The following is a 24,201-nucleotide window of genomic DNA, read 5'->3' on the forward strand; positions in this document are numbered from 1 at the left end:
ACAAAACAACACAGAGCTTATTCTGCCAAAGCTTTTTATTAACAAACAGTAGAAAAGATGAGCAGAATTAATGCATTTTACATTTGGAACTCTATTTGTAAGGCATATAAAAGACTAGAAAGAAAACCACAAGAGGCCCAGGCCAGACCACATCATACGGGGTGTTGCAGCAGGCATCAAGAATATATATATATATATATATATATATATATATATATATATATATATATATATAGCAAAAACACTTGCATTGTTTGATTTTGAAAATGTAACACTTGATGGCATCTGAACTAATCAATCGTAAAAAACGCAGATGAAAAGCTGATGATGCGACAACCCTATTTTAGTGATATTAAAAAACTCCAATGAAATATTTGCTCAGCATTTAACAGAGGGATCTGTCGATATTAGAGCCAATCCGATACGTTAAAGAAAACTACCAAAAATAACAGTTAAGTGATTGGGAGGAAAAAAGAAAAAAAAAAAAAGAAAAGAAAAACATTATTATTTTTTTTTTTTTACTATTCCCATTTAAGATCCTGTCATGATAAATCAAAACAACCACCCTGTCACTGAATCCAACCGTTTCTAGCAATATTACAAGAAAAGAAACTAAGAATTTGAACAGACTAGCATAGAAAAGGCGACACGTCAATAAAACACAACCCACCACAGTGGCACTTCAAATAGTCTGCAAGACACAAGATCAGCAAACAAAAAGAAAAAAAAGGGGGAATGTAAGCTGAGTAAGAAACAAACAGGGTTAATAAAAGCAAAAACTCCTTTTGTTTTTTAAATATCTCACATTAGTAAAGAGAACTAGGTTCAACGCTGGTGCTGCAGATTTTGTGTTTTACATGTACATCTTACAAATATACAATAAATAATTATATATATAAAAAAATGTGCCCATCACCATTTTTCACTGTCTAATGCAGCAGCGTTTGGTCTTCGATTTGCTTTATTATTTCCACCGTTAGCATCGATGACCAAAAAGAAACAAAAAACTAACAAACAAAAAACAAACTAGGACTTTATATCACACCTCTTCCTGAATTCTTTGGCCACATCCACCCAGACAGACATTAGGGGCAGATTATCGCAGATTTAAGATTTTACTCAAGGCACAAAACTGGTTGCATTTCAAGGCAGCTCCAGAGGATGGAAGCACACAGACGTACTTCCTCAGGCACAGTCTCGGTCGAAAAAAGGAGCGGCCGCCTGCGTCCTTGGCGTTATTCAGTTTTCAGACTGGCTCCGTTCCTTTGCTCCCGCAGCTTCCTCCTGTGCAGGTATCCTGTGCGCTGACGGCGGTTCATACTGGCCCCCAGGAAGATCACGAGGCTGCTCGGCACCATCCGGGTGGTCACCCAACCCTGCAAGCAGGAGACATGCGTTTTTATACAAACACGCAGCATTAAACTTTGGAGTCAGATATGCACATCATATTTAATCAGATTAATCACACTCTACCGTTGTGATTAATAAGCTTGAAATATAAATGTGTACAGAGTTGTGGTTCTTGCAGGAATGGCACCCTGGGAAAGCCCCTCCTTCTGACACTCTCCAACTAATTAAATGCAAGTAATTATCTGGTTGGGGTTTTTTTTTGTACCAGAAAGCAGATGATGGAGTCACCCAGGACTCAACAAGTATGGGGAACTTACTCTACTACACATGGATGCAAGTAGTAGCAAACTTATTCCCAGGAAAACTGACAATATTTCATTTTCTAGTTCTTGGGTGCCCCCACTCCTTTATGATGCCGCCCTGAGCGAATGCCCATACAGCCCACATCAAAGACACCACCATGTGCACGTTTTTCCACAAAAATGTTGAAGAAAATCTTTATTTTCTCTCAGGTCCTTATCTCCAGGAAGGTTTAGAGGAAGTCACTTTGTTTTAAGTGTCGTCGTAGAAACGTGCTCCTCCATAGAACCTCTGTGATGAGGCAACAGTCGTTTTTCCTCGTCCAGCCAAGCGACTGATCTAATTCGCGCATGTGAAATTTCAAACTCGTACACGTAAATGTGCAAACGTGGGCTGGCAACGAAAAATTTTTACCTTTTGTTGCTGCTGCATAAAACTTTCAGCTTTTACTTTTATGTTGAGCCAACAATGCGCTGCTGTGAGCTAGATGGGAGAGAGGCTTTTAGGCCAAAACGGGTATTTCCATTGATTTGAACCACGTTGTGATGCATTAAAATGTTCAGATTAATCGTATGCATCAACTTTGACAGTCCTCTTAAAACTGCATCAAGATTCTGGCAAAGTTGGTTGTTAATTTAATTTGACTGGTTTTGTTGCACAAGCTGTACCTTTAATTATGACAGACGTTTCAATAGTTAAACGTCTGTAATAATTATTCCAGAAGCTTGATAGACTGTTTCGATTTCTTTCAATGTGCTGTTGGAACTCCCATCCGTGTCCAAATCTGAAACATTTCACCCAAACTGTCAGACTCAGAAGCAAGGTACTTGTACCATTTGCACAGGAAGCACCACAGTGCATGAGTTGAAGACGGCTACAAATCCAAACGCACTTTGCCGATGCAAAAAGAAGACGACTATCTTGAAATTTTTCAGCTTCACCTTGAACCATGTCTACAAGAAAATAATTTCAAAGTCCAAAACCAAACTTACTTTGTAATGGATAAAGCAGGGCAATATTAGGATCCCGGACAAGCCCCCACATCAACATCAAAGAAAATGAATTAACTCTGCTAAATACAAGGGCTGTGTGAGGAAACCAACTTAAAGCACCACTGTTGATAAAAAATATGGTCAAATATCCAGCTATTACAAAGCCAGAAGTGTGTTGATAGCAACAAAATGTTTCCCCAAATATAAAGGACTTTTAAACAAACCTTGAACATGAAGAAATTTTAACTTTTACACTTGAATTTAGATTTTAAAAAGTCATTGAAGTGGCTTATGTTCATCCTGGGCAAGTATTTTTAATCCATCCTCAAAAGGTCCAAAAATTAATTAAACAAATGCCAAACACCGAGCAGAGGAAACGTATTTTCAAGCTTTACACTGAACAACAGTAATTTTAACTTGGGTATTCTCTTTTGATAACTGTAAATGGATATTTTTTTGTTTCCCATACCATGACAGCGTGGGGGAAGTAACCGTTCGTCTGGCTCTGCAGACCCACAGTGTTGAGCTCAGCTGCTACGTAGCGCTCTGGGGTGGGCTTATCCAGAGTGGGCTTCCTGATGCGGGTCATTTTGGTTGCCACGAAGAAGGGAAGCACACTCTTAAAAAAAAAAACAAACAAAAAAGACAGAATTAAAGTACAGGAAAATGTAGTTCAACTTAAAATATCTCTTGGAACATCACACTTATGAACACTTCGGCCACAAGGTGGCATAAGTGCACCACAGTGTTGAACAGAAAAGTGAAGCATGTTTCCATCACCAACAATGTTTTAAGCTAAATTTGGCTCTAGGTTCCCCAGAGCCAAATTTAGGCCTGTCACAATAAATCAACTGCATGATAAATTAAAAAGAACCCCGATAATTTCCATTTCCATGATTTATCGTTGCCCTTTTCTCTCCATCTCTTTCTACCGAACACAGGATGACAAAAAGTCTTCAGCCTGGTGATTTAGTCACAAATACACTTTATTTTTTTTAAAGGACAATTTTGTTGACAGATTAATTTTATTTGTCCTTTGCTTTGTTTACTTATTTTGGATAGCTAAAATGTCTTCCAGTTTTAGAGTTAAATGTAAAGAAGAATTAAAGTTTATTGATCTTTGAGAATGTTTTTCTTGGATTACTATTATTATTATACTACCTGAAAATGGTTCTCAGAAAAAAGTTAGTTGCAATAACGATTTATTGTCCAACAAAAATTATGACATTTATCATCATTTTTAATCAAAAAAATAAAAAATAGCTACACTTTATTTCAGAGGCAGAACTTTAAAAAGCTGCACATTTTAAGTCTCCTTCAATCTCATCACATAAGGGGTTTAAAAATAAAAAGTTGTGGATCAAAATTCTTTACGGCTGTAATGTCCACCGGTTTTTCAGCTCCACATATCAACATTTTACATCAAAACTGCCTGGGCATGGCGTACTCATAAAAAAATAAGAAAAAACTACAGCGCAAGATGAAGTAGAGACCCGGTCTCAGCAGACGAGGTCCAAACCAACCTGAATGATGATGCCCTGCCGTCTGTACTCCTCATGAAGGCCGCGGGAGAAGAAGTCCACAAACGCCTGCGAAGATAAAATACAGTCAAGCTTTTCATCAGCAATAAAAACTCACAGGGAAGAAGGAGCCATTTTGAACGTCTGGCACTAAAAATACCCATGAGACATCGCCTGTCTTTACGTCTGTAATTTATTGTCGCTTTAAGTTCACTTTTATCAAGGGGCAGTGTAAAATAAGTCATTCTTTATGGTTGTTTTTTTTTTTTTATTTCTAACTCGGACATTGTTTTTATCTGGAGAATTTACCTAAAGTTAGTTGGAACATGTTTCACCGTAACAAAGACTCTACATCAGTTTGCAGAAGCAGCCACTGTTTTAAGTGACCTACCACTACTTATACAAAATTTGTTGGTATCCAGGGTAGAAAAATGTGCAAAAAGTCCTAAAATAAATGTTTGTTTTTTTTTAACCAAAGCATCTCACTGAATAAGTTCAGGCTGATCAGACTTGACTGCTAAAGGGATATTAATAAGCCATCGCCAGGTACAATCTGCGTAAAACTTTGTCGTTATTCCACTAATGTCACAAAAAAAAAAAAAAAGAAAATTTTTTTACAATTGCACTGTGTCCATTTAATAAGAAACAGAATTAAAATCACACTTTAATAAGTTTGTTCATGTGATAAGTCACTAAAACCACGACATGATCCCCAAACTACTTCCTGTGTCGTGGATTGTGCCAGCGGCTACATCCAGTTATTGATCATCAGATATTTCCGCTCCAGTAAATGAACACACACCAAATGAAGTCTGGATATTATTATGCTTTTGTTTTAGTGTGACATAATGCTACTGCTGCGTTCGGTGATTTCAAATCCTTACCGGAGGTGCAACAACGGATTAAGCGCATACCTTGGTAGCAGAGTAGACTGTGAGCAGAGGGACGGGATACATGCCGCTGGCAGAGGAGATGTTGAGGATGATGCCTTTGGATCTGAGAGAGAAGCAAAAGTTCAATCAGTAAATTCAGGAAGAGCAGAACAACAACGGAAAATAAAAATACTCAAAATGAGCAGAACTTTTAGAAGACGGAGCGGAGAATAAAGTCTGAAAATGCTAATATAATATTTCTATAATAAATTACAGCTAAATTCTAGCTATTTTCAGACTGTAGGAATCTGGCAGAGCACGGACAAAAACAGGAATCATTCTGTACATCACATTTCTTCCTCAGAGGCAAACTTCTTTATCAATACATTTGGATAATTATGGCAAATTCCTCAGAAAGTTAATCCTGTGCACACAGAGAGACGGGGGATGGTAGTGGCCTGTGTGCGTTGCCATGGCAGCCTGTTGCTGCAGTGATGTAGTGAAGACGCTACAGCCTCACACGGCACCAAATGTGCCTCCGTTGCCATTGGCCGGCGGGAATCACATGGGAACGGAGCAGCCAATCGGGTGGGAAGAGCACTTTGTGTGAATTGAAAGCTTGTCAGCATTGCGAACAAAGGAGGAGAAGGAAAGAGATGCAGTGATGGGAGGGGGGGGGGGGGGAGAAGAAGAAACAAAACTAATTTCTCATCCCACTTTCTAATGAAGAGTGTCTGGTTTATATATACATAAATATAAAAACAGCATTCCTCTCAGAAGATAATTATTTGTGGAGATCCTAGCTGAGGTGTGTGTGTGTCTCACTCTGCCGTTTGACTGCAGTCATGTCGCAAAACATGGAAGCCCCAACAACTCACCTCTCTACCATTTTGGGCAGCACCAGGCGAGTCATCTAGAAAGCAAACAAAAAAAAAAACAAAAAACAACAACAACAAGTTCAGTCGGTATTAATAACTGCAAACAAACAACAGCAGAAGAATAAAGGTGACAAGAAAAAAAAAGGACTAAAAGTAGCAGAGTGAGAGATGGACAGAAATAATAATTTAAAAAAAGCAGCAGAGGGAAAGCGTTGTGTGGGTGGCGAGCACAGACAGCGTTGGTGTAGTCCACCGTTGCTTTGGGAACAACTGAGACACTGCAGGTACCACGATGGGAAGAGCTAGAAGAGGAGAGGGGCGGTAGAGGAAAAGAAAAGTATGGAAGGTAAAAGCAACAGGCTGGCTTTGGGTCGCAGCACTGATGGTCAATTTACAGTTATTAGGGATAAAAAAGAAAAACGGAGCAGAATCCTCACCTGGCACACTGAGGTTATGTTGACGTTGATGGTGTTTGTGATGAACTGAAACGCAGAGAAGGTATGTTCAAGTTCAGAGTTTAAAACTAATAATTAAAGAGGTATTTGTTTAAAGAGAGAGAGAAAAGACTCGATTTCGAGATATTCCTCCCCCTCAATCAGTAAAACAGATTTACTCACCTTTTCCAGATCAGGAATGTGGAGGTAGTACTCAGGGTAGGGGTAGGAAACGCCTACATTATTAACTGTTGACAGAAAGAGGATTGGGGGGGGAGAGGAAAATTAATCCACTGTCTTTATAAAACATGTTAGAGCTTCAGAGTTTTCAGAAAAACAACAAAAATCTCCATCAACCACAAGGTGGCAGCAAAAGCCAGCAAGCGCAGGGGAGAGATTCACAAAACGGTAGACACAGCCACACCTTGCAACCAGTGGAGCAAAACTGGTATCATAAAAAGAACAAAGAGTTCCTTAAATGTTCAGCTGAAAAAGTACAGTGTGAACTCTGCAGATGTACGGCCAACGTCACACACACAACTGACCCCGAGGATGTTGTTAAAGCGACAGAAAAATAAAGGTTTGTTGAAATGTTTCTGAATGATTTCAAGAGGTAGTGCAGTATTTTTTTGTCCCCCCCCCCAACAAAAAAAAAAAAAAAAAAAAAAAAAAAAAAGTGCAAAAAAAAGTAGGCATGAGATTTTATGTCTCTGGTCACAATACCCAATTGAGGGGGTAAGGATGGAAGAAAACATGGTACCATGACACAAATAAACCGATCCAAAGTCAAACTATAAGAGATGTTCTGCAATTTCAAGACAATTCCAGCCCCTCATTCGGCGACATTCACAATGTAACCAACAGCACAAAACACAAACCCCAAACTTTCCAATAGTAAAGCTCAGCTGAGCTTCTCTCTGTGGAACATGTCAGGCTCCAGCACTTTATGAAGAGTTAACGATATCTAAAGAGAGGACATAGCAAGAGATTGTCGACTTTTTAAATTGTACTTTTTGGTTTTTTGGGAGACGTTTTAATCTACGACATCTCTCTGGGGCTTCCTGCAAGTCATAATGTCAAAACTACACACTTTTCCAGATTCAATCGTCTCGATTTTGAGTTTCCAACACGTCAGCTAGGAGACGTGCGGTCAGGATTAAAAAGGATATTTCTAAAGAGTCATAAAATGCAGGCTAAAAGAAGAGGATTTGCTTCTGCAGGATTCGAAGGCGTTTCATAAAAACAACAAAAGGACTTGAGGGATTTTCTCCATTTATGCATCAAAGATCGGATCCTCGACCTTCATCCGATTTGTATAAAAGCGGGAAACACAGATCAAATAACGTGGTTGGTGCGTTAATAGAGGGAGTTTGCTTTGATGGACTTGAAGGGAAGACATTAAAAGTACAGATTTTCTGAATCTGCGACCATGAAATACAGATTTTCAAAATCATCCATTTGGGATCCAGAATCTAATCACTTATAATAATAAAAAAAACATAATTAAAAAGCAGAGTTAAGGAAAGTTACAAGAAGTAGGATAAATATCGACCGATACTGCACTATGAGAGTAAAGTGACACGGAGAAATAAATGGAGGAAAAAAAACAAATCAGCTCTTACCAAGAACACCAATCTCCAGATTAGCCAGTCCTTCCTCAATTTTGGAGTAAATATCCAGTCTGCCGAAGTCGACAGCGATCGTCCTGGTCTCCACCTTAAACTGCTCCTCTGTGAGATGAAAACAAGAGTTCATTTGGTCCTCAGTAACAATTACACTGGAAGATGAGAAAGTTCTTTTGTTCTCAAGAGGCAAAAGAAAAAAAGACGGTTAAAACGGTGCATTTATAAAGGTCTTCCACGTTTCCTAAAGTTTCCTAAATTGGACCCAACAGGATGTTCCTGTTACAAAATTTGGTCCCAGTCAGTGTCGGGCATGAACTGAAGAGGGCGCTGTGCACCAACAAACTAGAGTGGTGGTCTTCTTCTGCCTTATGTTTGACGTGTCTGCTGCAATTACAACCCATTGTCCACAGACTTGTTTAGCAGAGGAAGAACTGCTGGGATGAACCTCCAACATGAACTCAGTCAACAGAGTCAGCTTCCGCTCTACAGATCTGGGTCCCGAAAAGAATAAGAAATAAATTTAACAAAAGATAAAGGATAAAAAGTGGGAGAGATTTCAACGACAACAACAACTTAAGGGTGGACTACAATGTATAAAGTCTGAAACATCTGGCTCACTTCGACAGAAGTAGTAAGAACCTCCTGCATGTTGAAGACAACAAAGATCAGGGCTGGAAACACAAACTCCCATGGTGACTTTGTGAGACTGTACAGAAGAAACTGAGTGGAAAACATGGTGGAAAAAATTAAATAAAAATAATAATAATAATAAAAAATCACAAGTGGGACAGGGAGGGTTGCCAGGTTACATGTCGGGCAGGTTGGGTTTGTCAGGCTAATCGTGAGGGAGGCGTGCCAGAGTTTGGCACGCCGCTCCTCGCTCGTGACTACCCATCAGCCCCCTCTGTTGATTGGAGGCACGACAGGGGGAAACCGCGCTGTGGGAAATTGTCAGAAACAGATGGGAATAAGACGGCGAGTCGCCGGGAGAAGGCCCAGTTTACGGAGGCACGGGGCAGGCTAGTCGTGCAGCCAAAATCTGGACAGAGAGCAGAGAGGTGGACAGATCCCCATCGCAGGCAGGAGGAAATGTGAACACAGAAACAAGTTGGGGCAGTTTCTCGAAGCAGGGCGGATATTAATCCCTTCTTCCCTCTGAACAAAGAAGAAGTAAAACAACAGGTTTGTGTACGCAGCCATTTCATCACCATTCGAGTTGTGAAATGCAAAGAACTTGTGTAGTTTTAAATGTGCCACAGCTGTGGCGCATTATTCGGTGAAAGGCGAGTAACTCTTTAAAAAAAATAAAATAAAAAAATAAGGGGGCTCGCCTCCCCTTTCCTATTCAGTACCATGCCAACGGTTGCTAGTTAATCTTCCTGTGACTTGTGGAGCCCCAGAACTGTTTTCAGCATCAGTTAGGTGTCAAGAGGATTTTCACACCTGATAGTCTGGTGGTGTTGATGCAATCTGGGGTCAAAAGTGCAACATTTCAATTTTGCTTTCACACCGTTCAAAGGTTTTGGTTAATTTGGCAATGGAAACTGTTCACTCCCTCTCCTGTGGCGGCGCTGCACAACGAACTAATAAAGGAAATGACACAAAAAAAAAAAAAAAACACTGAAGAAGACGCTGAACGCAACTTCTTCACAAAAAGTAGTCATGTCAGATTTTAGCGGTTGTGGGATTTCTCTTTTCTGTAATGAAAGAACACAGGACACGTCTACCTCCAGAGGTAAGCTCACACGTTTGTTTTGGTTGCATTTACCCAGAATGCCCTGTGCTTCGGTCCACTTGGCGTTCACATATGCATTAAACAGCACCAGAGTTTACTTCAAGCGTACCGACACCAAGGCTTTTGGGTTTGTACTGTAGGTCTGCATCAGAGTGAAATTACACGTTCACACCTAACTGGACTGTCTATGCAAATGAACTAGAGATCCTTTGAAGTGGAACAAACAAGGCTGGTGTGAATGAACCCTAAGGAGTTATCAAAGAGACAAATGTTCTTTCTATGACCTGCCAGGCAGCCAGAGCATGACCGATAGCTGATAACAGCATCCAGAATCGAGTTGCCGTTTTATCACTTCAAGCTTTTAACTTCCATCAGTACATTTTTAAAACTGGAGTACGTGATGAATGATGGTTTAATACGCATCAACCTTTTGATGTCCAGTCCACTCCCCTCCTCCAGCGTCTCTTCTTAACTCTATGGCCAAAATAGAGACTTAAGGAGGAGCAGCAAAAACAAATGATGGTGGATTAGCCATCATGTCCCGATGGCGTCCAAGACATGTTGCTGTTACTCTGCCTGTCATTTCTGAAGACTGAGCTGTTAGCACTTCGTGAGAAGGTCATATAGTCTTCAGTCAGAGGTCGTTCCATCCACAACAGCTCTCTAGAGATACGATAGAGATCGGAGTTGCAACAACATTTCATTTCCATCTGGGATAAATAAAGTATCTTTGAATTATGATTATTAAAAGCACATAGGTTAGAAAACAAATCTCTAAAAATAGATTTCTAAAATAGTTAAGCAGACAGCTTAAAAAGACTGATACCAGCCAGAGTCTTCTGAGCAATCTCTACCCTCCCTGCTTGGAGTCTAATTATCTATTCTGCTAAAAATACATTTCAAACTTTTAACAGAACAAATGTTAGAAATCTATTTTCTTCATCTAACAAACTGGGGAAGCAGTGCAGACGTGCAAAGCGTCACCTCGCTCACACGTCCAGCTCCCAGGCCCAAACAGAAACATGCAGCCAAACAACCAGCTTCATTCGGCTCAACACTCACCAAGTGACCTGGCGACGTCGTCCAGCTTCTCTTGGGAGCGACTGATCAGCATCATGGCGAACCCTCGACGAGCCAACTGCAAATCAGAGAGAAGAAACCCGAATCATGTCTCACAGCCTGATTATCATGATGATGAAGATGAAGAACGGGTAGTTTTACTACTGATGGTGGGTACAGAGATGGTCAAATGCTCAACATGCTTTTATTGTAGAATAGCTGAAAGGTTAAAGATGTGAGAGACTGCCTTTTTGTAAATGGACACTATAAGAAAAAAAAAAAGTGCAAATCTCATCTGAGGTGCAAACAGACAAAAGTGCACTAATAATAAAAATAAAAAATTATATTGACATTGACTGGCTCTGATCAGAAAACCCCAAAACTTAAGACTTTTATCAAAGCCAAGAAGTCCTGCACTTTAGATTTGCCAGTAAAGGATATATATGAAGATAGAGCACATAACACCAGTTTTAAAGTCCCTCCACTGGCTCCCTGTAGCTCAAAGAATAGACTTTAAAATACTGTTAGTTTATAAATCACTGAATGGTTTAGCACCACAATACATTAAAGATTTGCTGCTGTTGTATCAACCTTCCAGACCTCTCAGGTTCTGGTTAGCATCCCCAGAACCAAACGAGGAGAAGCGGCATTTAGCATCTATGCACCAAAAATCTGGAACAAACTTCCAGAAAACTGTAAAACAGCTGAAACACTGACTTCCTTTAAATCTCAACTAAAAACCCACTTGTTTAGAGTTGTATTTGAAACGTAATCAATTGCAAATTTATTGACGGAATCTGACTATGCTGTGTTTTGATTGTTTATTCTATGTTGCATTGTGTTTTTGTGCTTGATTTGATGTAAAGCACTTTGAAATGCCTTGATGCTGAAATGTGCTGTACAAATAAAATTTGATTGATTGATATATTCAATCAAATAAAGACCAGAGACATTCGCTTAAATGCGTATGTGGCGATTTAAAAAAAATTGTATGTAATGAAGATAAAGTAATCAAGAAACCCTCCACATATTTTCTTCTTGCGTACATCGTAGCATCGTCCTTAGAATTAAAAATATCAGAAATGACTGGTCAGACCTACAAACAAAACCAGCAGTAGCTGGAAAAAGATCAAATCAGTGCAGCTTTTGGATGTAGGATTTATTGCTATTATTGTTATTATTATTATCATCATATTTAGGTGTAATAAGTCTGTGTGTACTTAAATATATATATGCCAGCACACACTCTCCCTACTGTGACCTATGAGAGAACAGAGTGTGTGCATGAGTCACAGATTTTCCAAGAAAGGAAAAAAAACAACAACAAACATATCAAAACAAAAAAAAAACCCCAGGAGGCACAGGGAGCCTCACCTCCTCCGCGTAGGATTTCCCGATGCCGTCCGTGGCTCCCGTCACAACTGTGGAGAAACGAGAGGAAAAGAAGCGAGAGGTCAGTGGAGGTTAATGTTGACCGGCCCACAGTTCGACTCCCACCAAGACGATGTTAAGAGTCTCAAAGCTGGGACTTAAAATATTTCAACTGGAATCCCAATTTCCAAGTGTGACAAATATAATCCAGCCGTTACAATGACCCGGTCACGCTTCAGTGCAGGAAAACAAACAACAACAACAATAACTAAAGACTGAATTTCCTCTCGATGAGGATCTTTGTTCAAACTGAAGTTCCAACCCAGCAGCAGCCGCAGCAGGTTTGGCCACTTGCATCAGTCAGCGCCTCGATATGGAGTCAAGCCAGAAGATCTTGCTGTGCAAAAAGACAGTCGACGCAAATTCAGTTGAACACACCCTGCAATAAAATTCATCTGCTGGGGAAAATGGGTTTGATATGGGAAGTCTGTGCATCTAGATTTTGTAAACACGTTTCATTAAATCAGCCAAATTGAGCTTTTTGTGTGTATGTGTGTGTGTGTGTGTGTCAGGTTTGTTCTTCCCTCACTGACACTCACGTCATGAATAATACACACGTATGCGTAAGTATTTCTTTCTCGTCATTTGTGTCCCCCACCCCTATTTTGTTCTCAGTTGGTTCATACTTTGTTCAAATAAATAAGAAAAATAGTTTAGACAGCAAGTAACCAGACAATATTTCTGCTTTTTAAATTGTAAACGTATTGCTGACTTCAAGAATTGGGTAAAATAAAAAAAAAATAAAAAGATAAATAAATCTGCAGCTTCCCGGGGAGACAGAGGCCGTACGACAACATATTTAGAGCCAACATGTAATATAGAGAGGGGTGGGGGTTATATAAAAATAAATTAGATCATCTTGCATTAAAATAATAATAATAAAAAAAAACTGATGACAACCATGGAACAAAACCCCACAGACGATCTGTAACAAAAAGGATTCAGACTGAGAGAAACCAAATGAAGCCCTTGATGGTTGGTTTGAGGTTACAGATTGGATCGCTCTTTGCCAGCCTCATGAAGATGAGATCTATACCATGACTAAGCGTGTGAATGATGGCATGTACTTCTGTGTAAACACCATCCCCACCAGAAGAATGATAAATAAAAAACAGCGATTTAAAGAAACCGATAAAAGAGAAAACAAAAAAATCTAGACATGGAGTTACTGAGTAGTAAACCGAATCAGCTCAAAGTCAAGATCAGAGGGCGAAGAATCCTGGATTAACATGAGATACAACAATATTTAGCTTAGTATCAATAAAATATATATATTTTTTATTCGAGTTAACCCTAGATACTTTGCTTTTTGTGACGTACTCATTGATGCTCCCTAGTTCAGAAAACAAGCAGAAAACGAACAGAAAGTACCGGCAGCCAGTCAAGTGTGGAGAAGAAAGAGTTTGGTAGAAGCAGTCGATTGTCGTAGAAGACGACAGCGGGAAGGGCTGAGGAGACGGAGGCAACAAGAGCTTCACCTTGTCAAGGAAAAAAAAAAAAAAGAAAGAAGCTATTTTTAAACTTGTGCTGCCCATCAACCCCAACCAAACTGATTGATCAGAGAGCGCGGTCATGGAGTTTAGCGCTGCTTACAAGTGTACAAACGAATACACACAATATGTTGTAAAAGCATCTACCTACATGTAAATATAAAAAGGTATTTAAAAGATATAAAATATAAAAGGATTTATGCAGGTAGAGGACATTCTCTTGCAAAAGGCTAAAAGGAAAAAAAAGGAAGATGACGTGGTGGGGGGGATGCAGAGAGGAGCGGAGGGGAGTGATGACGAACATGGCGAGGGAGGAAGGAGGGTGAAGTGGGGGTAGGGAGGGATCCTAGGGGTGGCTAAAAATAGAACTGGAGCAAAGCAAGAGAACAAAAGAGTGGAGGTGATCTACAGAATGGAGATCAGAGCAGAGGAGAAGAAGAAGAGAGAGAAGGAGAAGAGCTGGAAAGAGAGAGCAAGAATCCCTAGTTATTTTTAAACCTCCAACCCCGCTCCACCTCCACCACCCCCCAATGTTACGAATGAAACGCTCCCAGGCAGAAAAGCCTCAATGGGCTTGACCGGGTTGAACCAAATCTGGTTGAGGCTGCAGCTGCAGGTGGGGGGTGGGGGGGCAGATGCTGCAAAGAAAAATGGCTGAGGAGGAAGAGGGTGGTACCCCTGCCGAGATGAAGGGGACGGGGGTTTGCGGCAATTAAAAAAAAAAAAGAAAGAAAGAAAAAAAAACGCTGGACATACTTTTATAGGAAAGAGAATCTGTCCAACTGGAGGAAAATCTTCTGACAAACGGCAAGAAACTCCTTCATTGCACCAAGTAAACGAAAGTCAAATTTTTCATTTCTCAATGCATCAGAAACTCATTTCCCCCTTCCAGGGCAGTCAGGATGCACTGGACCGACTGGCGATCAGGTGCAAAAAGAAAAAAAGAAAGAAAGAAAAAAATGTTGCTCATTTTTGGGAATGGAGCAAGAATGCACCAAAATGCACGTACAGCAAAAGCAGCTTGAACCACGACACACACTTACGTAGATAAGCGGTAATGCAGGAATGCTCTCCGACCTCAAACCAGTCCGTGCTGACCCGCTCGCTTCAGATCGACGTTCCTGTCAGACACGTCGTGCGTTTTAGGAATGCGGTTTGTAATTTTCCAAGTGTGCGCTTCTAATAAAGAACCTCCACTGTGTAACTGTTGTTGTTGTTTTTTTTTTTCTTTACATGTGAATTAGATGTAATCTCTATGAAGTAAATATTTCCCCCAAAACATTTTTTTAAGGGTTAAAAGCAGGACAACACTGACAGTGGTATTGAACAAACAGACGGACAGTCACGGTACATTGAAAATCTGCACCACAACAATTCTCCAGGTACTCAAATGCACATCCCCACATTTCAAGATAAACATCTTGATTCGTCATATTTTAAACCCCGATTACAGATAATTAGCTGCTTTAACAGCAGGAGGGAATTACAGTGGAGGGTATTTGCCCGGAGAAGTCGGGCAATAATACACACACGCCGCTTATTTTTATTCACGCAACCAGTTTCTGAATAGCGAGCCATAATGGAACCATTTTCTCAATAAATACTGCCCAGCAGCCGAGTTTGACTCTGCTGCCTTCGAGTCATAATAATAATAATAATAATAATAATAATAATAATAATAATACCACAAGCTCATTATGCCCTTTCTGCATTATTAATTCCCCCTCCCGTCTCCCTCACCTCACGTGACCATCGCATGACATCAGTGACATGAAGCGCCAACGTAACAAAGGCGGTGTACGCAAGCCGGTATGTTTAGTGACAGCAGCACTGACGACAGCAGAGCGAGTGCGTGTTGATGGGGCTACAGAGATGCTGTGTGTGTAATGAGGGGGGCTGGCTGTTGCCTCGCTGTCCATGTTCTGCCACCCATACCCAGCACCTTCTGAAGGAAGCGCTCCAAACGTTGCAGGGTTCCGGCGTGACCTGAAGGGGGCGCGTTTGCACCGCAGCTCAACACATTCAGGCGGTTTAGACGTCCCCCAGCCAGCCTTCTCCGTCTACCTCCCCTCCCTCCGCAGCGGAGCAGCCCCTGCCTGCAGCCTGCTCACTATTCTGACGGTCTAAAAAAAGCAGCTATAGGGGAGTAAAAATAGCAGCGCCTGCGCTGGCTCGTCTGGGAGCTGCCTGCCGCAACACCTGAATACCAATCAGATCCCTCCCTCAGCCTCCTCGTCACCGCCGCCACCGGTCACCGTGGCCGCCACGCCGAGGAGGAAGAGGAGGAGAAGGAGGCTCGGTCCAGAGACTTACATCCAACCCTGCATTATTACCGCTGCAAGCACAGAGGACAGGGACAACACTGGCGTTAGTGAAGCCGACTGCAAATGGGCTGCAGTCATCATGACGCTCAGCGCTACATGTCGGCACCCATCCCCATTAATAATAATAATAATAATAATAATAATAATAATACAACCTAGGGGTGGACATTTATCGTATCATTCATCGTCTTAACTTTCTTAGAATTCTGATTGATCGCGGTGACGATAAATTCCAATTAATGACGTTTTAATTAGAATTTATCGGGAACTTTTAAGAAGTCCCGATAAATTCCAATTAATGACGTTTTAATTGGAATTTATCGGGACTTTTAAGAAGTCCCGAAACCGACCGTGTCCTCAAGATTCTTACTTTTACGATTTTTCCTTCAATGAGAGCATGAACAAATATGAAAAGTATGTTAAAGTATCTAATTCCTGTGTACAAATCACACTTCTTTACAAATGGGGATGTTTCTCAAGAGCAATATTTGTGAAGCCACGATTCCTGTGCCATGCAGTCAACGAAAAACAAAAAGTAATAGATAGTTCTCATCACTTTTGTTACAAAACCACAAAATATGTTGATAAAGCTTTAACTCCATATCGCCCACCTCTTCTCGTCCTCCCCACCTTTCACATTCAAAACACAGAACTGGGGTGAAGGAGGAGGAGGGAGGGGAGTCAAACCAAGACTAAAATAAATCTGGATCAGGCCAAAAAGAGACTGGAGTGAAGAGGGAAATAACCGAGCATGTACTTCAGAGCCGCTCAAGATAAAACCTGCATCTATTTTGGGGGAGAAGAGAGCAATAAATAATTCAGTGTTTCTTCTTTTCCAAAAGCAGCATCCCTATTTATCTCTGCCTACTTGTTTTTCTTTGTTTTAAAAACTTCATTATGGAGTATGACTATTAACACCTGTTGTATGGAAGAAAAAAATAAATAGATTTTTATTTTAGCCATCGTTTGCAGTTTTTCGATCTCTTAATCCTGCAGCCAGAAACCGTCAAAAGCCAGCCTCTAACATTCGTTAAAAGTTCAGCTTTTCGAACCCAACGACAGCCTTCATGTTTATCTAGTGAGATGTTGCAAATATTTGGACACAGCCTAGGTGAAGTAATGCAATGACAGCATAACTTCATCCAGAACATTCCTAGAAGAACTGGTGACAATATCTGAAACTGAACGGACCAGATTTTCTTTGGACAAGCAGATGGCGTCAAGCCATGCTGGCGGTTCAAGCTTAAACTGTGTGACCGAGAGGGTTGCACCGACGCACTTATTGCTTGAGAGGTGAGATAAACACACCAATATAATAAGGAAATAGTGATTGCAACTGGGGCTGTCGTGTTGTAATTCAGTTTAACTCAGTTTCTGCAGTTTTAGCAACTTGAAAACAACAGGGACAAATTGTTTCCAAGTTCCCTGCTATAGTTCTCCAACACATGCAAACCTTTCTTTTCCACTGTCCAGATGTTTTCCTTCAGACTGAGGTACATTTACGCTGCAAACAAAGAGTAGCGACAGTCCACGCAAGATATCGGTATTAATACTGAGTCGATCGACTAAATAAATATCAATATTTTGTATTGACCATCACTACTCTCTTTGTTTGCAGCATAAATTTAAATTGAACTAAAATAAAATTTCAAATATTCAGTTTCAGATTCTTTAGAAATTTTATTTTAGCATCATCCCCCCCCCCCTCAACTCTCCTTCAAAGATCATTTCAAATGACTTTCAAACGATAATATTTTGTGCTTTTTTGCATCATTACCATTTGTCATGTTAGTATGTTTAAGTATTTTTAGACCTTTGTTCAAATTCTGTCCTGGATTTGAATAAAATGTATATACAAAAAATTAAAACCAAAAAATGGCTAAAGATCAGAAGTTTAATTATACGTCAAAACCAATAATAATAATAAGTATCAGCATCGGCAATATGGGCTCTGTATTTATGATATCACAGTGCGTCTCTACAGCAAGCTGTAGTTTAATTTTAAAAACAACCACTAAAGAAAAGTAAAACCTAACCATGAGAACTGCTTTGAACGTCACACTATTGATGCCGGCATTCAGGAATGTTAAAGCAACCATTATAAGTGGAAAAGTCAGTCTTTTTAAAATGATTAACCAAATATAGGGGAAACGGGAGCGGTATAAAGAAATAGAAACCTACATTCGTTATTACCAGCTGTGAGAGGGCGCCAACAGGCGGACAAATATTTCAGATGGGCAAAGATAGGACTACGAAGAAAAAAATAAAATAAAAGGGACGGTGATGCAGAGAAAGGTCACTTGAGGACGGAGAATGCGTGCGAAAGGTCAGAGGAGGACTCGAACCGATCGTCGTATTTCCTCTACGGCGTTCTTTGCATCCCAGCGACGCGCGCGACAGAGCGTGTTCACGTGAACAGCCGCGCGCGCTCCCGCTGCCCAACACACTTCCGCGAGCACGCGAGGGAGGGAAGTGCATTCACAAGGATAAAAGGAGAGACCCACGCATCCATTGAGACGCGCACGACGATGGCTTTCATTCACGTGTGTGCACACGAAAACCCCAATTCATAAAAAATATTTCCTTCCGTTAAAAACAGATGTTCATGTTCTCAGAGGTGTTGTTTCTAAACTGGCATTATAACAAAGAACGTTCCAATTACTGCTGTCGTCAGTCGTGCTGATAAATGGCTGCGTCCTCCTTCATCAACACAACAGAGACATTTTGTGAATAAACTGATGTCTGAAGGGAAGTAGGGGTGGAAGCGGAGCAACATCCCATCAGACTCATCCTCACACAGAGGGAAAAAAATTAAAAAGCTCCCCTCGGTCTAAATTTATTTCCCCTGTAATGACGTTTTACGAGCAGGCAGCGGAGCAGACGCCACTGCTCGATTACATAATATGGCAAGCTGGAGTCTGACACTGGAGGAGAAAGGAAGGGGGAGAGAGTGCTGCACAGTTGACTAGAAAGATGCAAAAATGATAAATAAATAATAATAATATTTTAATAGCTACACTAATATTTAAATTTTTGCAAAGTGAATCTGACTTGAGCATGGGGGGATACTTGTGTGGAAGCCTACATTCAGATAAAATCGTTCAGATCTTCAGGATAAATTAAGTTAATCTTTCTTATGATTTTAATAAAGTGTACAAAAAAGTACATAATGATAAATTACAGATTAAAAATGCTCATGCAAAAGGATTTGTAATATTCGAGCTCAAGTTCCTCTTGTAAATTTGCATATTGAATTACTTATTTCAATATGTAATTCAGTATTAAATTACATATGAGGTTTTTTGTTAGCGGGGGACTTACGGAAGCGGTTTTTGACCTCTTATAATTATTGTACCGTTTTATTTTTGAAGTAAACAGCTTAACCTTATTAAGAAGATACCGTCTGTTTTGTTTTTGTAATCAAGTGGATAACAAGGGGGGGAAATTGAGAGCGTCAAGCTTATGACTTCATCAGTTAGAAAGCTACAGCCTGACTTGCTAAAATGAGAAGAGAAGCAGGAAAGTTTTAATTCATACTGCAATTCTCCTATTCTGCCACTAGGAGTCCCAGTCATCTGAATAGAAACTCCTGTGGAATCCCTGAGCTGCCCGTGAGAGCTGCAGAGATTCATCCAAACACACACACACGGCGCAGCAGCTACCGAGTTATTTTACCACTCCGTTTTTCAGAGAAAGAAACCCGTCTCTTTTAAAAAACAGAGCACCTTTATCAGAAAGCATTCCTCGTTGGACTCAAACCTGTCCAACCAGAAAATGCCAGTTACCTTAACTACCAGGTAATCAGCCAAGTCAGCAAGATTTTTTTTTTTTCAGTTTTGAAATCAAAACAAGAAACTCTCCCAGCCTCCCTCTACAAAATGAAAATTTGTTGCAGATACTTGACTTTTATCACGATTTACGACCTCATCAGCAAATGTTCTTGAAGTACTGGTGGATTTCTCACGTGGCTGCAGGAGTCGGTACCATAGTGGCTCGTCTGCTGTAGAAACTTTGTGCCACAAACTGCTTCAAGCACAAACTGTGTCTGTTGGGCACAAATGTGGACAGTGATTTGTGCCCAAATCACTGTCTTTGATTAAATAGACACTCCGCACCCTTAAAGCGGGCGTGTCAAACTCATTTTGGGCGATATGAAGCTCGGAGTGCCTTAAGAAAGTTTGACATGTAACTGTGAATAATATTAATGGGGGGGAGGGGGAGGATAAATGGACAGTATAAAGCACCAAGGTAAGTCGAGCTATGGTGGCTATGGGCTGAACCGGAGGTTGGCCCCCATAACTCACTCTGCTTAGGGCCTCATAATTTCTTGGGTCGGCTCTGGCTACAAGACCCTGCCGTTACACGTGTTGCCAAAAACTCAACAGGAAGCATATACATACACGCAGACACACACTTATAGGTGATCCGAGATAAAGTCGACAGTTTAATGAGCACTGCTGGTTTTGTTCCAGTTTCATCGTTTCTTAACCAGATCAATGAGGAATTTACTTTAAGTAGGCCCCCAAAATTAAGACTTTTAAGAAATAATGCGAAGCTGAGCAGGACTTCAAACTTTTGTCTCATTAAATTAAGTTAAAACTATTTAAAAAAAAAAAAAAAAAAGAGCAATAAAAGTGATTCAGATTGAAACTTAACGTTGTCGAGTCATCCCCCCAACACACAAACACCACTCGGTTGTGTTTAGTAAGAAGAAATACAAAAATCGCCACCGCCGGCTGAACTGGCTGCACAGGCGCATCAGGTCCAACCTGCTGAAGAGAACAGCTCATCCATGGCGCACAGCTTGCACACACACACACACACACACACACACACACACACACACACACACACACACACACACACACACACACACACACACACACACACACACACACACAGGCACGCACCCGTTCACCCTAAGAGAGCCATCCTTTTAGCCGTTGCGATCGGCGACGAACGTCAGACTCGTCAGACTGGTGGGGGCCATTGGTTTCAGGGAGTGGCATGCAACCTTCACATGTTACGCAAAAGAACACGCGTGGAAAAGTTAGGATGAAGGTAAATCTCGGCTGCGGCTGAAGGGGCCAGCCTCCTGAGTCATGCTCGATTCGCAAAAAAACAAACAAACAAAAAAAAAAAAGAATAAAATAAGAAGAAGAGGGGAGCGAACTCTGCAGGAGGAGCACAAATAATACCCATGATGAGTCACTTCTTGTTACGCAGCACAGAAATCTTTTTTAAGAAGTTAGTGCCATATCTGAATATAAATGGCTTCCTTCTCTGGGTGGAGATGAGAAGCGGGTGGAGGAGGGTGGTGGGGGTGATCAGAATCTATAAGACCCAATTGATGACGATGAACAAGCATGATTCATCAGTGCAGAGGCATTCCTCCGCATACTCCGTCAGAGCCACCCGGGGGGGCGGGGTGGGGAGGTTGAGGGTGTGGGGGTGCATTAGTCATTCCTGAAGGGGCAAGAATTTATCTCCCCTCTTATAGAAGCAATTGGAATCATATGGACAATATTTTTAGAGAAGTTCGGAGAATAACTGCGCCAGAATGGACAGTCATCCCAAAATCTCCTTGGATGAAACCAGCAGATTACCAGCACATTATCCCGACGCGAAAGAGAAAGAACAAAAATAAATAAATAACTAAATAAAAAAAATGTAACAAATAAATAAAAATTGCGCAGCAGTCTTCACCAGAGACTGGAGAAGTGGGTCAAACCCAAAGAGGAGCGACACCACTGCTCCCAGTATGACAGAAACTCCACCGAGAGAATCCAGACGGGGTTCAAACCTTCAACCAGTGGCATCCAAACAGCATTAAAGGCTGAAGCGACTCCAAGACGACGATGGACCGACAACTTCAATAATGACACGTGTCAATCAAAAGCGTCATTAAATATAGAGACGTGGGACGCGTTTTTAACTACAAGGTACCTGGATTTGTCTCGCAGTCTGTGGCTGAGTGTTCATTTATTATTATTATTCAAAAAAAAAAAAAGAAAAAAGGTTGAGAGCTGACCCCTCACACTGAAAAGTGCGCATAGCCTGCGCAATTTTGGCTCACCAATATGGGGCACCTGTTCTCTCTTCCCCCCCCCCCAACACACACAGACACACACCACTGTCCCTCTCCACACTGCTCCATTTGTGGGTTGACTGGGAGCCAATTGAAGCCAGATGGGTTTTATTGTTGTTTTTCCCCACAAAGTGGAGCAAATAAAACCCCTAAATCCTGTCAGTCAATTAACAGCTCACCTGCGCCTGTTACGCAACACAAACCCTATCCTTGAAGTCAGTCACCCAAACCTCACATAACCTTCCCCTTCCGACATCAAGATGCTGCTTTTTTCTTTTTTTTTAACAGAGGGCAAAGTGAAGTTTGTACTTTCCACTTTTTTTGGTGTGCGTTTTGTGTGTCCGCCATGTAACCGCAGGTGGAGAGGAGGAAGAGGTGATAATTGCTGAAATCCGACTCACCTGCCCACTTTCCCAGCCTCGGGGTGAGAAGCTGCCCGTTCCCCAGGATCCATATCCTAAAGCCGGTGAGCAGCCTGTAGAGCAGCCACAGCGCCAGGGAGGCCACGGTGAACGCGCCGACCCAGAAGAGAGGCGTCTCGGCCCGGCTCATCATCTCGTCCACGCTATCCCGGTTCATGGCAGCGGCTTCTCTGTGACTCCGGTTTGTGTGTGATGAGTGTGTGCGTAATACTGGAGACCTCAATTTTTAGGCAATGTGCTCTAGTTTCCAAGCCACAACGTGAGAGAGAGTCCCTTTATAAGGAGGTTGTAGCATCACGCATACACACACACACGCACGCACGCACACGCACACACACACACACACACACACACACACACACTCCTACCTCTCTCCCTCCTCCCTGCCCACACCCCCCTGCTCCTCCTCCAACACCAACACTTGTCTAGCCTGATTTGAGGTTGCCACGCCCACTTCCGCTCCTCACCGGCTGCGGCAGGCGTCCCTCTTCCAGTCCGCCTCACCTCATTGGCTGATTCCCCACCTCAATCAACCCCGGAGCTTTCCCTCATTCATTAGGTTTTTCTGTATGGGGGAGGGAAGAAAAAAAAAAAAAAAAAAAAAACGAGGGTGGGTTCGATTCGGGACCCGGAGCGGCGCTGTGATTGGAGGAGCGTCACGGCAGCGTCCCATGCGGAGCTGGTGATTGGCTCCCGAAGCGAACAGGTTGGACGGTTTCAGTGAGAATTATGAAACCCAAGCTTTCTATGAAAAAAATAAAAAAGCCTGCCCATACCACTTTATGAATGAAACGGTGCTCTCATTGGTGAGGAATGTGCGCGTGCCTCCCGCCCGACGGAGACGGTTTGAAGGCTCTCCATTGGCTGAAGGGACGCCAGTGTGTGAGGTCAGCTAAACATGACTCACTCCACGATTTTAGGTATTCAGTTTGCGTCGTGCTACTGAAAGTCACAAAGAAAGAAACAGGTGCAGGTGAACACCCTGGACTCACCGATCAGATCGGGCCGAGCTGCAACTATGAGATGTAGCAGCAGCTTTACAAGAAAACAAACAAAACAAAAACTACAAACCCCAGCTAGAACATAAATCCGAACTCTCGCGAGATTACCCACCAGTATTTAGTTCTCCCATCCAAAACATTGAGGTGTGACGTATGTGTGTGTGCGGGAGTTACATAAACATTCAGGCACGCTTGTAAATTTCCATCGCTTTTATTTCACAGTGTTTTTAAAATGTCCACACACGCTTGTTTACAGAGAATGCATGTTCCACGAACAGCTGTCACCATTTTTATAATTTTTTTTGGTTGTTGTTATTTTTAGTTTTCAGGAGAAAAATGTGCAGGAATAACCTCTCTGTCTCTCTGGATGTAAGCCGCCATGCTCCCCCGCTCCCCCCCATCACCACCACCAAGCCTCTTTCTCCCCCATCCGTCCGTCCATCCACACGGGGCAAACCGAACACGAAATGCAGGCAGACCGAGGCTCCGGGGCTGAAGGCACAGTCTGTCGTGTACTCTGCACAGGGGCGAGAGTATGAGAATGGGTCCGAATCCGAAAACGAATCGCGCTGCTGTTCGCAAAATTGGACACAAAGCTCCGGGAACCGAGAGGAAGGAGATGCAAGTTGTGTAACAGTTTCATAACACGTTCAGTCAAACGCAGTAGGAACAAAATGTCT

At 41.7% G+C, this 24,201-nt stretch overlaps 1 protein-coding gene across 1 annotated transcript; it reads right to left on the reverse strand.

Annotated features, from left to right (window-relative positions):
- Positions 1-17: 17 nt before the first annotated feature.
- hsd17b12a (hydroxysteroid (17-beta) dehydrogenase 12a) lies at positions 18-23,057 on the reverse strand. The gene is made up of 11 exons (XM_044125284.1): positions 22,500-23,057; positions 12,140-12,186; positions 10,769-10,844; positions 7,969-8,076; positions 6,530-6,594; positions 6,350-6,394; positions 5,913-5,947; positions 5,077-5,158; positions 4,166-4,231; positions 3,112-3,261; positions 18-1,376 (listed from the first exon to the last, which is right to left on the reverse strand). The coding sequence occupies exons 1-11, from the start codon at positions 22,675-22,677 to the stop codon at positions 1,236-1,238; spliced, it is 993 nt and encodes a 330-aa protein (XP_043981219.1). The 5' UTR covers positions 22,678-23,057; the 3' UTR covers positions 18-1,235.
- Between the last annotated feature and the right edge of the window lie 1,144 nt (positions 23,058-24,201).

Source organism: Gambusia affinis, linkage group LG08 (assembly GCF_019740435.1).
Source record: "Gambusia affinis linkage group LG08, SWU_Gaff_1.0, whole genome shotgun sequence".
Lineage (NCBI taxonomy): Eukaryota > Metazoa > Chordata > Actinopteri > Cyprinodontiformes > Poeciliidae > Gambusia > Gambusia affinis.

Coding starts and splice junctions, on each gene's coding strand:
- hsd17b12a (XM_044125284.1), bottom strand. CDS start 22,677: ATGAACCGGGATAGCGTGGACGAGATGATGAGCCGGGCCGAGACGCCT. Junction 8,077..10,768: donor CGACGTCGCCAGGTCACTTG/GTGAGTGTTGAG, acceptor TTCATCTCACAG/AGGAGCAGTTTAAGGTGGAG. Junction 5,948..6,349: donor ACATAACCTCAGTGTGCCAG/GTGAGGATTCTG, acceptor TTTGCTTTCTAG/ATGACTCGCCTGGTGCTGCC.